This window comes from Symsagittifera roscoffensis, chromosome 7 (assembly GCF_963678635.1).
Source record: "Symsagittifera roscoffensis chromosome 7, txSymRosc1.1, whole genome shotgun sequence".
Taxonomy (NCBI): domain Eukaryota; kingdom Metazoa; phylum Xenacoelomorpha; order Acoela; family Convolutidae; genus Symsagittifera; species Symsagittifera roscoffensis.
Window position 1 is genome coordinate 14,166,466 of NC_087068.1, and position 20,029 is coordinate 14,186,494.

The following is a 20,029-nucleotide window of genomic DNA, read 5'->3' on the forward strand; positions in this document are numbered from 1 at the left end:
GCACATTTTCCAAACAAATGATCTGGTAAAATTTGGCATAAAAACGATTGAAAACAAAGCCTATAGACGAACTCCTTTCAGGAAAAATTTATTTTTCAACTAGGCGGTGTCAAGTTTTACCCAGAGTAAAACGTTTAATCATTGTTTTCCACACAATATTAAGATTAAAAGTTAATTTTTACTAGTAAAACAATTTCGAAAATTTCTAGAATTTTGTATTGGTTTTGCGCTCCCAGTTTGGTAAGACAGGTTCGATATATGATTTAAGAGACAGTTTTTATTCTCTCTCTGTTTCAATACAATTAAAATGTTCGCGATCACAGTATTTTCTTTTCCACAATGAGTTGTACATTTCTGTCTCAGGCTCTGAATCTGGTGTTCAAAGTCCAATTTGGATCTGAATGAATTTTTTTCTATTTTTAATTTATTAGTACACTAGTTTTAAATAATTTTAAAAAATCAATTTACTGGAACCAATTGTAGTTTAAGTCGGTGCACTTTAAGTGAGTTTTCATTTTGCTACAAAAAGTTAGTTGAAATTAAAATTTGAAGGAAGTTATGTCCTCCTTTTTTTCACAATGAAAAGTTTAAATCAAAAATTGAAAAAGTAGACCACATTCTTAGATGAAGCAATTGTTTGACGAATAGCTGTTATATTTTAATGAAAATTGTTGGGTCTTTTTTTGTTATTTGGTCCAACTCGTTTTTTTGTTAAACTAATATGGTTTGTTGAGAGAACTCATTTTCTAATTAAAAGATACCAGGCAAATGTAGTTTTATCAGGCTTAAATCTTGGCAACTATCATAGATTTCGGGCATTAATTAATTGCCTAGTTTTTCAAGAAGATGATTAGGTGGTTTCGAGTTATTAAGTAATAATTTTTTGGGATGTTTATTTTGAATATTATTATTCGTGATGATTTTTGACATATATTCGTCAAAACACGCCAGTTTCATTGCAAAAAAAAATCTGCGATGCTAGTTGTTAACATTTGTTTAAAGAAAACTTTCGTAAAAGGAAACTTTATTTAAAGAAAACAAATTGAAGAAAAAAAGGCAGAAACAGAATAGTGCAAACCACTAAAAAATTGAAAACAAGACAGCTCCTATATTTGGAGAAAACTCTGAAAGTTCCGCTTATTTTTGAAGGTCAATAGACACAAATGGTCGAAATTTCCCAAATTAAATGAACAAAAAATATTCAAAATTTTTTCTTCGTTTTATCCCACACACGTTAATGTAATTTATAAAAAGATGTAATTAGCGTCTCGTAATCTAATACTCAAACCGAATAACTTTAATCTTTTTGGAACACACTGACAGGCCCCTTATGCGTGTTATAAAAAAAGCAACATATCGTGTGTTTCTTATTTCAAAGAGACTAAATTAGCAATTTTCAATCCCCCAGAAAAATTACAATAAAAAACAATCTATAAAGTACACATTTGTTTGTATATTTTTTGGATTTGGGCTTCAGAGATTGACTGCACAAAAAAATAGCTCAAGTTTGTCACATTTTCTTTAAAAGCCGGAACTTAAAACTAATTCATCTAGAGTTTACAATTTTTTTGACAGATAAAATGATTTCAAAAATTTTCGATAATTGTCATAGTTCAAAAAGTCACACAAAAAGTTGGTTTCTGAATTTACACATTGGAAAACAAATTTTTTACTTTCGAAGTATGAAATTTGTTTTTACTCTCTGACGAACCCTTCGTCGAAAAAAGAACACGTTAAACATTGAAACGTTCGATTTCATGTGGCAGTCATGAGACAACTAAGCCGATATAATTACAATGTCTAATTAAAATGTCTAATTGCAATGATACCAGGCATATGTGGCTTTATTAGGCTAAAATCTTGGCTTCTATAATAGATTTCGGGCAATAATTAAGTGCCTAGTTTTTCAAGAAAATTACTAAGTGTCTTCAAGTTTATAAGTCATAATTTTATTGGGATTTTTTTTTGAATATTATTATTCGGTATGATTTATGACATATGTTAGACTGAACACGCTAACTTCACTGCAAAACAAATTTTGTCCAATGCTCTTTGTAATAGTTATTTGAAGAAAACTTTCAGAAAAGAAAACTTTACTTAAAGAAAACTTTTAAAGAGAAAAGGGCAGAAAACTATTGCAAACTGCAAAACAGAATAGCTAAACTGCTTTAAAAATGAAAACAAGACAGCTCCTATATCTGGGCAAAGCTCTGAAAGTTCCGCTTGTCTTTGAAGGTGTATTGAAACAAATGGTTGAAATATTCACAAATGAAATGAACAAAAAAGAGAAACTATTTATTTTTTTTTCGCCATTTTATCAAAAAATTGGTTACTGAGATTACACATTGAAAAAAAGATTACCTAATTCCGAAGTATGAATTTTTTTCTACTCTCTGAAGAACCCTTGATCAAAAAAGGAACATGATAAACAATGAAACGTTCGATTTCATGTGGCAATCATCTCATCAGATTTGAACGGATCAGAGGGTGGTTTCACAAGACATTAATAAGGAGAAAAATTACTCACACACGCACACATGCACACACACAATTTCTCACGCAAATATAATTTAAAATATAGTTATACATAAAAAGTAATCCAATGAACTTTTTTGAGCGGCGATTGCTCATTGGTTTTTGAGAATCTACCCGCTCTGCTGAAAAAATTGTTCATTCAAACAAGGCAACAAAGTAAAACCGTTTATCACTCTGAAAACTATGTTTTATTGAAACGCTGCATCGTATACAACATTTTGCAATTTTTCGTGATTTCAGAGCAGATGTTATTGACAACTTCCATCAAAGTTGAATAATTTACAAGGAATTTTTCTCTAGCTTCATTTTTCCAAGCTCAAACTGATTTCACATAAATAATTGAACAGGTTTTGTGAGTTTTCCAACACAAATCATACGTCTTTCAACATTTTTTATGTACATACCAAACTCAAAGTTTCATCCAATTTTTCAAATCAACGCATTTTTCTGGTAGAAGCATTTTCCAACAAGCTATGTATTTGAACAAGCTACAAATTTTCTTCAATGAACAATCAATAAAAACGCGCAGTTCAAATAATATAAAAAAAATTCTCTCTGGTAACATTACTTTAAACGCCAACAAAGATACGTTAAAATTAAAATTGTACAAACACAATTAAATTGTGGCTTTTCAAGTAGCAGTTCAAAAAATCAGCTTGGATATATTACATGGTTAACTATTTGAGTGACTATTGAGACGGTAAAGTTACATTAAGAAGCAAGTTAGCGATAATAAAAACACCTTGATTTTTAACATTCTGTCTGCCACTATAAACTCTTACAAGAATGACTGAATCAGAGGCCCCTTCTAGTGTGCTTCCGCCACATCCCCGCAACTACCCACTGAACGGTAAATTACCTTAGCGAAAAATTACCTTACCCACGCCAATTTTAATATTATGAGCTTGAAATTGTGTTCACGTAATTTTCGCGTAATCAGTCTTTCGCGCATAAGGGATTCACCCCCCCCCCCCAAAAAAAAAGAGAAAAAGAAAACTAGGTCTGTTTCATGTTTCAATAAAAATAGTTTTTACTTAGCAAAACTTTTTCCACAAACTGGACTTCTAGAGGGGAATGATGGGGAATGTTGCACCGAAACTTTTCGATAAAAATCTATCAAAAAGTTGCGTGAAACGTAATTTTAGCTACTTTTTTTCGAAACTCAATCGAAACGCAGAAATTATAAGCAAAGTAAATTCTTGATAGTGTTTTGGGAGTTAAAGTTTCCGGATATTTTATGCAACGGGTATCACATTTCCTTCTCAGAAAGTTTTATAGCCGTCCAGTTTAAACAACGCGTTGAATACAGAAAGCTTCTTGTTAGTGTTTTGGGAGGTAAATTTTCCGGATATTTTATGCAACGGGTATCCCATTTCCTTCTCAGAAAGTTTTATAGCCGTCCCTTTTAAACAACGCGTTGAATACTTTTGAGTTTCCTTCGAAAATTGAATAACTTGAAAATAAAAAGATGACACAATCTAAACTAATTCTTAGGAAAAACAAGACTGCTCGTATATCAGGGCAAAGCCCTGAATGTTGCGACTGTCCATTAATTCACATCGAACAGTTTTTGGGAAAAGAAATATTGAAAACCTATAAGTTTTAAACAGTATCAGAGTGTGAAATGTTGCGTCGTAAAAGTTGCGTCCAATTTGGCAAGTTAGGAACCCCCAGAACTTTACAAAAAATTGAAGGTAAAACACCTTTTTAAATTTGGACTCAGGAAGTCGACATCTTCAATGGGGTATAAAAAAGTTTTGTCGAAAAATACTATTTCGGCCGGCGAAAATTGACTGAATAAAAAACCACAACGAGCATAAATATTCAGTTTTCTTCGAAAGACGGAACAAGAAGACTGCTCGTATACAGGGCAAAGCCCTGAAGGTTCCGACTGCCCCTTATTACTTATCGAGTAATTTTTGGGAGAAAAAAATATTTGTTAAAATATTTGATGAATATTCGATATGTTTGTTAAAAACTATAAAGTTTGGACAAACGCAAAGATCAATTGTAAAAGTTTGCGTCGTAAAAAAATTATACGACCGATTAGCTTCAATTCAATTTGGAACGATTTTTTTTGTGCGGGATAATTTACCAGGCATAAATAAATCCTATTACGCTTTCAGAATTATGAATAAAATCTTCAAAGCGCGCATAAATTAGTCTAGAGCATGGCAAAATTGGCAACTTTCGAACTCACCGGAGGTAAAATATCTTTTTGAATTTGATTTTATGGAGTAGATATCTTCAATGAGGTACAAAATTTGTTTGTTAAAAACTATCATTTCGATCGCCGAAAATTCACTGAATAAAAAAAAACTCACCAACCATAAATATTCAGTTTTTTTCGAAAGTCGGTAGAACAAGTTCTCTCGCATTGATAAGTGAAAGCCTGCATGATCTGACTGTCGCTTTACGTGCATTGATTAATTTTTGATAAAAAAAATTGATAAGCTTTTTAAAAATCTGACATATTTTCAGCTCTAATTAGCCACGCCTTCGGCCACGTGAGCTCTCCCACCCAGTACAGTGACGACAAGAGGATCAATCTAGAACTGGAACAGCTCAAGAAAGCCTCAAAAGAGTCGGAAAAGGTAAATTTATTTTAAAAAAATCAAAAATAAAGATAAGACTTTAAATTCTGAAGAGCGATCAGGCCGACATCACAAAGTTTTCGAATTTTCACCAAATTTGATAATTGAGCTATTTTTCTCAGTATCAACATACTTCATGAAACAATTTTTGATTAACGTCTTAACACTATGTGGAAGCTTAGGACATGTAGAGAACTGAAGACATTTTCCTGAATCAGACAAAAGGCAATTTTTGCTTTATTTACATCAATTTTAGCTTGAAATTAGAACACTAGACTGATGATTTTCTTGGATCCGCGCCATATTCAAAGTCTGGTTTATTTAGCAGGTGAAATTGACCCCGCCTCCTAGTATCCTGATGAAGAAAGATCACGTGCCTGCTTCTGGTTTGGACGGAGGGAGAGAGTACCAACTGCACTTCTACGACAGCAGACCACTCACTGCATTCAACTACACTTCTAGCCACACTGTAAATGTTCCAGTTTGCTATTTTCATAGTTTACAAGGTTAGAAAAGTAATATGAACAGTTTCTCAGCCGAAAGGTTATTGGTTCGAGGCTCACAGTGCTCCACGCTCGATGCCTGCGGCTGAGGCAAAAACATTCAACCAGGAAACTCAACTAAGATTGTTCATGAATTTTTCCAGCAGGGCCACAACGTTTGAACTCTGCAAAGCGCTGAGCAGCTCTTAAGTTTTGAGTTCGTCCTTTCCCTCGAGGATAAGTTGTCTCAAATAGTTGAATAGGTTATGACTTAAGCATCAATTGTTGATTTACGCAAGTTCTCATATTGATGCTTAAGTCATAACGTATTCAACTATTCAAGACTATTTATCCTCGAGGGAAACAGATGAACTCAAAACTTAAGAGCTGCTTATATATACAATTCATATAATCAACTCATATAATCAATTAATTGATTCTTCAAAAATAGATGGTTCAATCGCTTTACGACCTTTCGCTACTTTCGGTGTCTATAAAAAATTGAAACTTGTTACGAAGCAACAGTCATCAAATTTTTAGGTCCCTCAGAAAAAGAACGACAAATTCCCGCCCAAATTCCAGACAAACGACGCCTCCCATCAATTAGACCCTCAAAACTCAAAGCAGCTCGAGGATTTAGCTCGCAACATGTTTGAAGATCTCGAAAACAAACTGAATTCGACTCAGAAACAGATCCAGCAGAAGATCTCTTCTTATGAAAACGACCTTGAAAGTATACAGAAGCAGATCGAGCACTTAGCCTACGATTCGGGACTGGTGGATCTTAGCACCCCTGAAAGCTCGCCTTGATGCTGTTTGAGATATCAAGATTATGTTGTTCAGAAAGATTATGTTGTTCAGTTAATTCAGAAACATATTAGCTTAAACAAGATACTTAAACATAAAAATATTGTAAATATTATAACTTTGAATTAAAATGTTTGCTTAATTAGGCGGTGTATCAACTAGCATAAAGCTCGACTAGCATAAAATCTTTAAAAGTGGAAAATATAGCATAAAAATTGAGCGATCACCGTGTGAATATAAATTTACGAAAAAAAAACTTTCTGTGCCTTTTTGTTTAAGTCATAATTACTAAAAAAAATTACTTTTTCTTCGGCGGGCGCTTCTTCCTCAAAATTAGTATATTTTAGCGCCTAGGGTGCATTTAGAAAAATTTTAGGGTCAGTCAGTCAAAAGTGTATATCTCAAAATAGTACAAAATAGTACAGGACTTTTGGGTTGGCAGGGTGTCGATTCTCTGAGAGGAGGGGCGTCCCCCCCCCCCCCCCCCTAATACGCTGGTGGTAAAAAACATGACAGAACTTGCAGAACTGGAAAAAAGCTATATTGCTATAGCTTTAGCTACATAATTTAGCTGCATTGATGATAAAAGTGATCAAAACTTTTCAACGACGTAATTATTCTTCGTGGTTTGTTTGAAGTGGAAATATGTTCGTAAGCCCCAAAAAAGCGAGTAAATATAAACATGTGTGTGAGACAGCAACGGTTTTGTAGCCGAAATTATCAAAAATAATACAGCCAATCAATGCGCCTCCAAAACTTCATCCCTCATAGTAGGAGATGTTGTTGTTCTACGCACTGAGTATGATTCTGTTCTCTTTTTTTTTCTTGTCACTCGGGCTAAGAAAAGGTGCAATTGTTATAGCATGTCCACATTCATACAACTCATTTTTTTACTTTTAAAATTCTGTGATATATTTGGGAAATTTAAAAGTTTTTTTAACTAATAATCACTGTCTAAGTTCTTTTCTTTGACATAACTCAGCTGAGCTGTGAAGAAATTCCTGCCGCAAATACAAAAATTCTAGTTTTCTCAGGTTTTTTCTATCAGTTCTGAGATTGCATGTCTTCAGGTTTGTATATAGATACAGACTTTGGGCTCATTTGACCTAACAGGAATTGAAAAATGCTAGCCTTCATGGTAAAACGTTAGGCATATAATTCTCACATATGGAAGAATGCTAGTCATACAATTCTCATATCTGAGAAAATGCTAGTCATATTGTTTTCATGCTATATTTTTTATACCCGAGATTTTGCAAACATTCCCTCTTCCAAAAAATAACTGCTTTTAAATAGATCTCGCATGGAATAAAATCATGAACAAAAACAATGGAAAAAAGGAACATTCCTTTTTGCATTCGTAGCCCCATTTTATCAGTAGATTGATGGGATTGAGTGGGTTGTTATCAAAAATGAATCAAATAATTTTAAGTTAAAAATAGGCAAAAAAAATTGGTTTAAACATAGTGAAATCCATCAACGACTCTAATCAAAATATATAGTTTGATCGCAGAACAGAACTTGGCTCAATTTTTGTTTCTTTTTGTCTAAAAACTTAACCTGTAGATAACCACTTTTTGAAAGCAGCTATTTCTCTATTTTTTAAAGATGGTTCATCTACGAGTGAAGGTGTCAACATTCCAGTTATTGAGCTACTCATTGAATTGCTGTTTTTTTGGTGACTTATCTGAGCTGGGTAGTTTTGCTTCATCCTCAAGCCCGGATTATAGTTAGCCCCACACCAAGCTTTCCAAAAAATTTTGACTATGATTTGACTATAGACATGAATATGAAAATTGCTCAGCATCATAAGCAAGTTTTGTAAAACTACGTTTTTTTTTCAAATTTTGCCGCAAAAGGTGTAGTTTGATTAGCAAGGTCATGTTACAATATGTCTCATCTCCATAATAATTAGATTTTTCGTCATTGGTACGGCATGCGCATAAAAATTGCTCAGCATCTAAAAACATGACTACCAAAATATCCATTGCACGGGTTTTGCCTCATCAATTTTGTATTTGCAATCTTATTTGTCTACCTCGATCATAGACATGAACATAGAAAAAGTTGATAAAATCGTTCTTGATAAAACAAAAAGTTTTTGACACAAAGGCTAAGCAGAGCTTCGTAACAATTGCCCTTGCGATACAATAAGAGTTTTGGATTACAAGATATTGACAGTAGAAAAAAAAAGAAAAATGAAGTCATGTTTTTTGAACAACTGAGCTGAAAAATTTATATCAACAGAAGTTTCATATTTTTGGGTCGAATGATTTTCATAAACAGTCTCAAAAACATTGAAACTCCCAATGAACGAACGTCAGCTAAAGCGGAAAAACTTGGGTCGATCCTCATAAAGCCGATAACGAAACAATAGTCATAAAAAATATTTAAATCAAAACTTTAAGATCCATCCCTCCTAAAAAAAGCCAAATTGTTTTAAATTCGCCCTTGGAACGACGCGACTTGATTATTGCGATAAAACATAAGCTTAACCAATTTATTAAAAACAAAGTTGATAAATTAATAACAAGAGAACAACTTCAACACAGAGGCGAAGCAGAGCTTCGCTTCTCTTGCGATACCAAACTACATGCTAAAGTCCGAAAGATAATCTGGCTCAGACGAAATCAGAAACAATTAAATGATTTATTTGGAAATTATCATCTGAAACCGAGGAAAATTTATCAATTCTCCTAAATTTTTTAAAACCAAAACATGAAAGATTCATGCTACACAAACTCCATTCAACGTACTGATAACCAGTAGATGAAAAATCATGAAAAAAAAAATCTTGGTCCAGAAATCATGATCCAAAAATTCCTAAGATCACGAAGAAACTTCGATGAAAATCTTGGAACAGAACAATTAGTAAAATACAAACTCCACAAGTAAATCAAATAACTAAAATCAACAACAACAAAAAAAATTTTAGATAGAAAAACGAGTCTAAATTTGTCAGCTCAGCCACCAAAGTATAGGCATATAGATAATGGGCCAAAAGTTTTATTTGAAACAGATTAACCTGAAAAAAAAACAGGTTCAGGTCAGATTCGAAGCCATGACCTTTGCCGTCCCATATAGTCGTTTACACTCCAGGCCACACGTTCCTGAGAAGGTGAAAAATTGGATTTCATTATGAACTAAGGTGTTACCAGGAGATGATTCCAGAAAGGAAAATTAATTTTGGGAGAAAAGTTAACCCATCGTGCTTTTTCAGTTTTATTTTTCGAACAGATTTTGCCTATTTTCTTTTTGTTGGAAATTTTTACAAAATCGTGTGTTTTAGTCGATTTAAGTGTGTCTGAAAATTATGTCTAAATATTTACGTTACACGTCAGACCAGCCTCTATCACAAATGTAATCAAAAAAGACGAAAAAGACCGGAGCAAAAAATACCGCAAGAAATCTTTTCCTCGTTTAAGGACTGAAAAAATCAGAACATTCAAAACGTAGCCAGCAGCAATTGAGAAAGTTCCATTAACCTCACAATAACCATAAATAATGTTTTTTTTTCAAACTTTCTGTTTTTGAATTTCAAAGAACTAAACGAATCAATGAAAACTGTATAAAGATTAATCTTTTAATCTGCGCGCAATTTGAAAATTGAAATCCTCGCAAATAAAAAGAAAATTCAATGACGTTTTCAACAACAAAGGATTTTTAAGCAGTATAATTTTTTGAAGCGCATATCTTGACTTGTACCACGAAAACAGCCATTAGACAGATGGAAAAAATCATTGAGCGCAAAGAATCTGAAAGAAAAACCAATATTTTAAGTACAATATATAAGGATTTAAAACTTTTGAAATTCAAGAATTTATGATTGACATTATCGATAAAATTAACTCAATTTGGTAAAACTGGATCAAGAGATAGTTTTACTATGCTCGGAAATCTGAAACATGAAATCGAAATAAGAAGACGATCACAGTTTTCGTGAGTGTTACATTTTTGCTCCCAGCCCCCTAAGGGATTCGACACCCTGCGGACTCAAAAAGTCCCCCTTTGAACTATGTTATGAAATCCATTTTTGGCCGACCGACCGTAAAATTTTTCTTAAGGCTAATTTTGAGGGGGGAGCGCGCGCCGAAAAAACGCGACTTTTTGGTAAACATTTTCCAAAAAGAGCCCAAACACGCTTTTTTCAGTTTTGACTGCGGCACATAAATTTCGGCCAAAACAGGGTCTTTGTACTGCTTTGGAAGAGCTCGGAAAATCAATTTGATCGACCTAAAAAAAAGTCGACAAAATTTTCGAACATTTTTTGAAAATCCGCCCAACCCATTTCGAGAATATCCTAGATCCGCCCCTGGTTAAATTGGTACCTTTGCGCTTAATATCTTATTGGTAGTTAGATCTTGGCAAGCTGATCAAATGATTCAGTGATTCTGCTAAACAACTTAACAATTCGAAAAACATCTATTATCTGGTGTAGTAGAATTATTAACGCTTGCTAATCGTAAGCGTAATCGCTATCTTTGACATCAAGAACATGAGCTTCATGGCACGAAAAATGCTTCGCAATATACTTCAAGCTCCGTTTGCAGTACAACCTATTCTAGGTTCAACATATTGTAAATTTATTCAAAAATTTAGAGGACGGTCAAAACAATCAAAGCTTATGCCCAATGTCTTGTTTCTCTTAAGTGAGCCTTTTGTGGAAACGATCGAAAACTGCGACACCAAATTAAATTTAAAAAAACTTATACGGATAAATTTTAGTGATTTCTATTATTCAAATGTACATCGATAACTTTGTTTAATCATAAATAAATCAATATAAGGAGACAACTTCAATCATACCAGCACCTAATTGAACAAACTAATTAAACAAAGAAAGCTACTCCCACAAACCAGCTGATTTTTGCACCAGACCCTCAAGGTTTTCAATGATCTGTTTTGACAGAAATGGACTGAAGTCCTTAAGAGCTAGATGGTGTTTCAAATTTTTTTTCGAATTTAACCATCGTTATTTTAAACTTTCCTACTGGAGGTTGTGAGAATTAACTTTCATGAAGCATCAAGAACAAATTACCATAACCATATTTATTAAGTTATTATTAAGTTAACCACAGCAACTCAGAAGAATAAATTCTCAAGAGACAATTTAGCAGACAATCCCAGATTGCATATCCGAGTTAGCTATTGAGGTGTAGCAGCAAAAACTTGATTACAATTTAACAATCATAAATTAAGACAATGATGACAAATAAATAGCAAAAAATAGGAAAAATACTATTGAAGTTCACCATAATAAAAAGATCAGACATGGTTCAGCTTCTAGGTGCACACCTCAGAACATTGAACTCAGGTAATCTTCAAACTTGAGTTCCGAGAAATTAGAGCTTTATATCCATTGGGATTACATTTCTAATTCTTACGAGGTTCCTCAAGCATCAGAATCAGATATTTCAAGCAGTCAAATTTCGAGCAACTGTCAAAGTGCTTGATGTTTTCGTGAACCAATCCTTATACAAAACGTTATAACAGACTTTATCAGACTTTTATGCCAATGATATAGCTCACCATCTTTTTTATTTCATAAAAATCCAGAGCTTTAAAATAAACTCATTTCATTCCTGGTTGATATATCGACTGGTTGTTCACGACACAATGACACTTTCTAATTTTAGTCTTGGATAATATTAGGTTCATTTTAGTTTACTTTCAGTTTTTTTAGCACATATGCACATAGGGGACAAATTGTTCAGCGTTTTCCACATGTATTCAGAGCTCGCTTCAAAGCAATTCGCTTAAGAATTTTAAGCTTCAAATGAGTACTTCTACTTCTAGGCGGGTCCAGTTACCGAGCCCTGATTGGCTGGACATTTGCACGGGCTCGAAGTTGATTGGCTGAGACTCCGTTTTGCATCCCTGAAACACCAAATTGGCTTTGAACTATTCTTCAGCGAGACCTATCTATGAGAGGAATGGCCCAGGAGAAAAACGGCTCTAAGTGAAGAGCAAGTCGAATCTGATAAGCTAATAAAAAATGACTTTGCATCTAACTAAAAGATCAACTGAAGCTATTTAGTCGTTTTTTTGCCGCCTAATTCGCGCCAAAGCTGTAGAAAAAGGAGACACCTATCTTATAATACCATTAGCCAAGATTTGTTTGATTTATTTGTCGTCCATGCCATAGCAACCAAACGGTCATACCTTAGCCGTGTGGGACTAGCAATCACGGCAAACGCTCAATAATGGGGTAATTTTAGCCAACTTATTATAGCATCGATTAATTGATTCGTTAGACATTTGGTGACATTTTAAACATAATTTTCGTCGCTGAGAAGTTACCAAGCAATGATTAATGAGATAGCAGAAGCAGATCATTTAATATGACCATGATGAGCTATACTACTAAACTGAATGTCGAACAATCAATTTCAGATAATTTTAATACGTAGGCGAAGCGGAGTATCATATATTATCTGAAGTCATGTTTTTTGAAAAATTGAGCTAAAAAAATTACACGAAAAAAAATCTACAAAAACTTCAAATCTTTGGCTCGGATGAACTTCATAAACAGCCTTAGAAAACATTGAAAATCACAAGGAGCGAGCGTCAGCTAAGGCGAAAAAAATTGGGTCGATCCTCATTAAGCCAAAAACGAAACTGTAGTCATGAAAATCTTCAAGCTAAAAAAAATTTCAATCAAAATTTTAAAACCCATCTTCTCAAAAAAGACCTGAGCATTTTCAAATTTGCCCTTGGAACTACGCAACTTTATTATGTCGATTAAACATAAGCCGAACCCATTTAACCGAAGAAAAAATACAAATTCTTAAAATTAGCTGTTCGTTAAATTATCGGCTGAAAACCGAGGAAATTTTAGCAATTCTTCTAAAAATCTTTTACCAAAACATAAAAGATTCCTGCTACACAAACTCCATTCAATGTTTTTGATAACAAGTAGATCGAAAAAATAAGGGAAAAAAAGAAATTTTGGTCCAAAAATCATGATCTAAAAATTCCTAAGCTCACGAAAAAACTTCGCTGAAAATCTTGGAAGCGAACAAAATGCAGGTCCATCAATCTCCAGATGTATCAAATTTTTCAATCGAAAAAAACTGCATGTCTGAATATCCGGATGTATCAAAAGACACTTTTGATTACTTGCTAAAAACCAAGATCAAGATGAGCGAAAAAAAATAAAATATTGATATTTCAAAAAGTTGAAAACAAATATTTCAAAAAATTACTACAAAAGAAATTGCAATCAATTTGGAAAACTCTAAAATCCAATGAAATGAACCCAACAACATCAAATCAATCTTGTCAAATATGAAGCTAATAAGCAACAGTAAGGTAGCTAATCCACAACAAAAAAGATTAAAAATAAAAGAAGACGCCCGTTAGTGAAATATATACACACAACTTCATAACTTTCAAAGAACAACCAGAAACAACCGCATTCTTAGATATCGTTCAACATCCGCAAATACTTCGAGCACAAGATTATCAAGTCAAAGTTTAAAAACAAAAAATTCCGGAAACTTTAATAGACTGAAGTAAAAGCACTCAAACAAAAAATCGACACTAAACTGTGTTAACCTAACTGAACACTCTATCAATATCAAAAAATACATGCAATTAAAAAAAGACTGAAAATGAATGAATAAACAAAAAATCACTTCGAAAATATTCTTTCAAACTGAAAGTTTTAGCGTGTATAACAAAGCATATTGAAAAACGTTTACAAAAAACCTTTGAGCATTTTATGTTCTTCGAAATGAACTAAACAATTAATTGAATAGAACTTTCACACGGCAAAAAGCCGACATAATTCGGTCGAAATCAATTAAGCCTACAAAAAAAACAATTTAACATCTAGGGTAGTGGAATTTCCCGCAGCCTGTTTTTTTATTGAACTCATGACTGCAAAGCCACTTACACGGAAAAGATTGCCATAACCTATCTTTTCAAATGAATTAAATCCCAGATTTGTCAGGGTAGTTTTCGAGAAAGGAAAAACTTGCAAACATTTTGAAAACGGCGAAAATTTCATATTGTGGACAATTCCAAGGACATAAAATGTTTTTCAACAAAAATTAAAGGGTCGACGCTTCTTTAAGAAAAAATTTCAAAACCGCCTTATTTGATTTAATCCTTAATCTCATATTCGATTGCGTAGACTCCAAAAAACGGTCACAAAAAGAATCAAATTTGACTCTATCGAGCGTTTCAGGTTTTTTTCTACAAAAAAAACGGGGTACCGCCTTATGCAACGAAGACGCCACAATCTTTTTTTTTCGAATGAACCATTAATCTGGATTTGGCAGGGTCGTTTTGAAAGCTAAAAATTGGAGGGTTATCCGCTTATGTAACCGAGCTTTTTACATGTCATTTTTTGATCGAAACCAAAAATTAAGGTTTGGGGGGTTAGTTTTCACGAACTAAAAAAAGGTCGAAAAAAAACAGTAAAAAAATCCAAATTTTGACTTTTCTGATGGCCATTATTTTTTATTTTTTTAAAATTTTGGGCGTAGCCCCCCCCCCAAATGCAGCGGAGCTTCTCACAACCCGCGCGTTAGATTGAACTCAAAATCTCAAGATTTATGAGGGTAGTTATCGAGAAAATGAAAAATTCCAAAAAAATTGGCTCAAAATTCCTCCCACACTATTTCTTGAAGGCTGTAGGAAGAAGTGGGATCAGGTACGAAAAGACTACGGAATTATGCAGGCAGACAAGAATTATGAAAAATGAATAATTAAGAACCTTGTACAAAATAATGCCCATAAAATTACTAATAAACGACTGGTCAAAAAAACATAGCCAACAGACTATTGCAAAATAGTCAATGAACGCAACTACACAGAAAAATTACTGCCTCGTTTTTTCGAAAGTCTCAACTTTCAATTTTTCAAAGCGAAAAAGTGATGCCCTTGAATCTCCAGAACAATTTATGATTGAGCCTTTTTGAAAAAATTAGCCCAATTTAACAAAACTGGATCAATAAAAGTAAAATTTTTATTTTGCTGGGAAATCTTAAAAATTAAATTCCACTTTCGAAACTTAATTCAATCACATTTTTCGTAACCTTTACACTTTTCCTGTTCGATAGTGGAGCTTGCCTTTTTTACCAAAAAAAATGAACTTAAAACGAAATCAAAAGTCATACCGCGAAAAACTAAATTTAAGCCAGACTTTAACTGCAAAAGAGGAGAAAAAAATCCTCACAAACTATATAATTATAAAACGAGCTTCAACTATGATTGAAATAATGACAATTTGCTCAAAATAGATAGATGGGACAGAGCGGTTGTAACAGGAGAGTGTTTTACTTTAAGTTACAAAGCCGAAATTAACATATCAAAAAACCATAAAAAACGTTGTAAACAACCCCCTTTTGGAGGTATTTGACTTTGATCGAACCCTGATAAATGTAAAACTGTCTTGTTAAAAAAATTGAAATGCATGCTTCAAATCATAAGCAGAAACAATATTTCAAAAAATTTATTGCTATTTAAAAAGCCTTTAAAAAGCCGTTGAATTGCAAATAATTTATATTGATTATCCAAAAGTACTTCAGATAAACAAGAGTTTTCCATATTCAAGGTACAGAAAAACATCGCACTGAAATTTATGTTTTTGCATTTTGGCTTCAAGCCCGGTCGGATTTGAACGAGGCGCCGATCTAAAAGCGAAGTAAATACACAAAGCAAAAAAAAAAACGGTTTCATATGTGAAAAAATAACTCTAAAATTGTTTCAATTAAAATTGTTACGACCTATCTCTGAAACAGGCAAAAACAATTTAAAACTCGCCATTGAAATTGCGCAACATAAATTGACTAGCTATACAATTAAAACATCGCATTACAAAAATGTCATAGCTTTGTTACGGACGATATTTTTAAACAGCCTTATCGAGCATTGAGATTCAATGATCAAGCGGAAATGAAACAAAACAAAAAAACTAACTATAAAATTAAACTTTTACAACTCCATCCCTCTTGAAACAAGCAAAAGCATTTAAAAAATTTCAATATTGAAGCTTCGCAACATAGATTGACAAGCTATACCATTAAAATATTGCATTACAAGATATTGAATAGAAAAAAACTAAGCTGAAAAAATAACTTGAAAAAGTCCAAAAAAACGTATCTACCAAAATTTCAGACCTTTGCCTTGGTCGATGTTGTAAATAGCCCAAACAAGCATTGAAAATCATTGAGCGCGTTGGCAAATGAGGCCAAAAAACTGAGGCAAGCCTCGTTAAACCGAAAACGAAATTTGAGACATAAAATAATCAAGCTATAAAGTTTTAAGTATATGTTTACTACCCATCTCCCCTGAAACAAGCAAAAGTATTGAAAACAATTCGCCCATGAAACCGCTCAACATAAGATCCGCTTGAAAAGTTTACCAGATAATATAAGTTCCGTTGCGAATGCGGAAAATTAAAGTGTGTTTTTCGTAACTTTTTCACTTTTGCTGTTCGATTGTGGAGTTTACCTTCCTTTTAACAAAGAAAACGAACTGAATTTCGAAATAAATCGAAATTCAAACTGCAAAAAATTAAAATTTGACTAAAAAAACTTTAAAAGATCATCACGACCTATATAAGAGTCTGAACTACGTTCATCGACTCATAATAACAATGGCAGAGGCGGAGATTGTGAAGTAGGTTAGACTAGTCTGCACGTGCACTCACTTCTGCTCTTGCGTGGGGTGTTCTCAGTGCTGTTCGCAGCTGGTCGAGATCCAAACTCCTCCTCCTCGCCCGATTCGATGCCCCCCGCTTTTGCGAGTCTGTCCTGGGCCTCCTTGTTGATCTGTCTATCTCTGATGTACTTCAGCTGGAACTGGATGAAGTTCCACATCAGCCACGTTTGCAGTCCAAACACACCGACAAGACACATGATCCTGGTGTGAAACACACAAACAATATTATTTGTCAGCAAAATTGATTTCAACTATTGAGTCTTAGATTGTGCTTTTTGTAGTCTGAAACAGATATGTATAACTTTCATCAAACAAAACCGGTGAAATATTGTCACGCAGAGGCGAAACAGAGCTTAGCACCATTTTCAATACCGAAAGAAACACAATATTTGATAACTAGAATCATGAATAAGTTCTATTAAGCTTTTCAAGTACCGAAAATAAACTGTGAATTCAAAACATTTCAAGCATACCAAAAATACGACTTAGAAAAAACCATATCCAAAACAATAAATAAAAAGCTACAGATCAATCATTTTATCTTCCAGAACAAAACTCAATCACAAAAAATGGCTTACATTCAGCATCATATGAAGCCAACAAAACACCATACTTAAAGAGGAAACGAACAACATAACCAATGGGCAGTGGGATAAGATTTATAATGAACATAATAATTACACAGAAGCGAAGTTGCACTTCGCATTCACAAGCAAAAAAACGATAACGCTACTGGGAATAACTGAATGAGTAAAACTGAGTCTACAAAATTTCTTAAGTGACGCACGCCAATTATGAGTCTACATAATTTCTAAGTGACGCAAGCCAATTATGACGCATTAGCAGTACCAGTCAATTTGGAAAAAAGAAATTTCCCAACTAATATGCCTCAATTTATAGAGGGGACGCATTTTAATTAGTATACAAAAAAAGTTCATTAAAACATCCGACCCTGCCCATGTTCGAACCCTCTTATTTTGTTGCGGGTCTCCTTCCCTACCTCTACGCTACAGTTCCATGATACCTTGCAGCTAAAGTGCTATGTGTTATATAACAGTCTGAGTTAATATCCGTAGCTTTGGCTGTACTTAGTAGCTGGTTATTGATCAAAATGAACACTCTCAAAATGAATACACTTTATCGCAACAATATTTGCGACTTAGATTGGAAAAAAAGAGTTCAAACTATTACACAAGCTTTGCTTGTGTAATAATGAAAGCATAACGAAATTTGCTGGCCGCAAAAGAAAAATCTGTGATGTTAAATACGCTGAAAACTTGAGAAGAAAACCAAAAGTCTGACAGATTTTTACCGGACAACAATTAAATTTTATATATACTGAAAACAAACAAGCTACGACCGGGACTCGAACCCCATCACTTCAAATGTTCAAAGGCGACCACGTTACCTCTCGGCCAAGTGTGAACAAGCTTGCTACTTGTTAAGGATAATTAATAAAGCCAATAAGAAAACCAAGTAAGATTTGTAAGAAAAGTTGTTAAAGGGGAAAAAATCCAATTGCCGATTACAAGAAACTTGCCCTCGCATAAGTAAACATTATAAAAACCGTAACTAAATACTGAATTTCAATTAAATACTGAATGAAAATACAAACCTAATTCCAAAGGTGTTGAAGTTTCCACTTTTTAGATCAATTACTTCAATTTCAGATTTGCTCAGCCCAACCCTAAAATGGACATCAGTATTACTTCAGAAAGAACTTGAAGAGATAACACGACTTGAAAAGGTTCTTACCAAAAAGTAAGGAAAGCACAGAGAAAGGTAAATAGGCGACCGACCACGAAACAGGCAGCCCATGCATAAAACCTAAAAGCCACAAACGCATTAAAAGAGACAAATAAAATCTAAAGAAAATTATTAAACAAATTTGTGAGACTGCTTTTTGTTGAAAACAGTTTCTAAGTTAGCTCACTATACTAAAATTAGACTTTCAACTTTCATACAAATTTTGACGCATGTAATGACTTACACTAGCTGGGCAATCTGTTCCTTTTCTACTATCTTGAGAAAACGGGCGGCATGGAAGAGAAACTCGATAGTGTAATGAACAAAGATCAGCAACATCGCCAGGCGACTGAAGCTGAACATTACGCACAAGTTAATATCTTTTTCTACATGAAAAACATATTGAATTCTAGTATAAAAATATTCACTTGAGAAAATATGCTGCTGTCAAAAACACCAAATACAATGATGAATATGTAATTTGATGGGGCATGTCTTCCTAAACGCAGAAAACTTTATCAGGAAGATGCTTAAAAGGTAATATATGGAATAACAGTCCGATGAATTTCTAACCTTTCGAACTTTTTGAAAATAAATTTCAGGAAATATGTGAATCCAGTACGAGATCTAAAATGACATAAATCAGAATTATTTTATGTAGTTTTTTCATCTGTAAAAATGTATCCGACAAAAAAGATGAAAATTCAATGACAACTTACCTGTATCACAAAGAAGAACTTTTGGTGAAGCCTAAATTTTGGGAAAATTATTAAATTTTAATAAATTCTTCGTTGTAATATCAAACTGTTCAATCAATACGTACACATGGTATTTATGAGGATAATCATCCCATAAATAAGAAATCGAAACCGGAACTTGTTCCTAAAAGCATTTAAGGATTTAATAGTAAAAGTGAGAAATTTACAAAGAAAATAACTTTTTTTTTAATTTGAAAAATTTTTAATTTGAAAATAACAAGTTTTGAACATACCAAACTAAAGATATAGCCCAATAAGCCGAGCGATAATGCATAGAAAACTCCGAGCTGGGCGCTTTCGTTGAATTTACTCAGCTTGCTTTTGGACAAGTGGGACTTTTTCAGAAACTTCTGCAACAAAACAACTTTACTGTTCAATCTGATGAAAAATTGATACAATACGTTAGATTTCCAACTCACATCTAGAAGATATTCTT

The 20,029-nt window shown here is 33.5% G+C and overlaps 3 protein-coding genes across 4 annotated transcripts in view; 2 read left to right on the forward strand and 1 right to left on the reverse strand.

The window, feature by feature from the left end:
- Positions 1-20,029, forward strand: part of LOC134852140 (uncharacterized) — a 487,803-nt gene that overhangs the window by 294,961 nt on the left and 172,813 nt on the right. The window lies entirely within an intron of this gene.
- The window catches only part of LOC134852138 (signal recognition particle receptor subunit alpha-like), a 394,981-nt gene that overhangs the window by 62,328 nt on the left and 312,624 nt on the right, over positions 1-20,029 (reverse strand). The gene's annotated exons all lie outside the window — the stretch shown is intronic.
- On the forward strand, positions 3,069-6,560 carry LOC134851527 (uncharacterized). Of its 2 annotated transcripts, none has more exons than XM_063867653.1 (4): positions 3,069-3,385; positions 5,017-5,129; positions 5,455-5,598; positions 6,152-6,560. In XM_063867653.1, the coding sequence occupies exons 1-4, from the start codon at positions 3,322-3,324 to the stop codon at positions 6,419-6,421; spliced, it is 591 nt and encodes a 196-aa protein (XP_063723723.1). In that variant the 5' UTR covers positions 3,069-3,321; the 3' UTR covers positions 6,422-6,560. The 2 variants fall into 2 exon arrangements, with proteins under 2 accessions (XP_063723723.1, XP_063723724.1); XM_063867654.1 differs by having other exon boundaries at positions 5,458-5,598.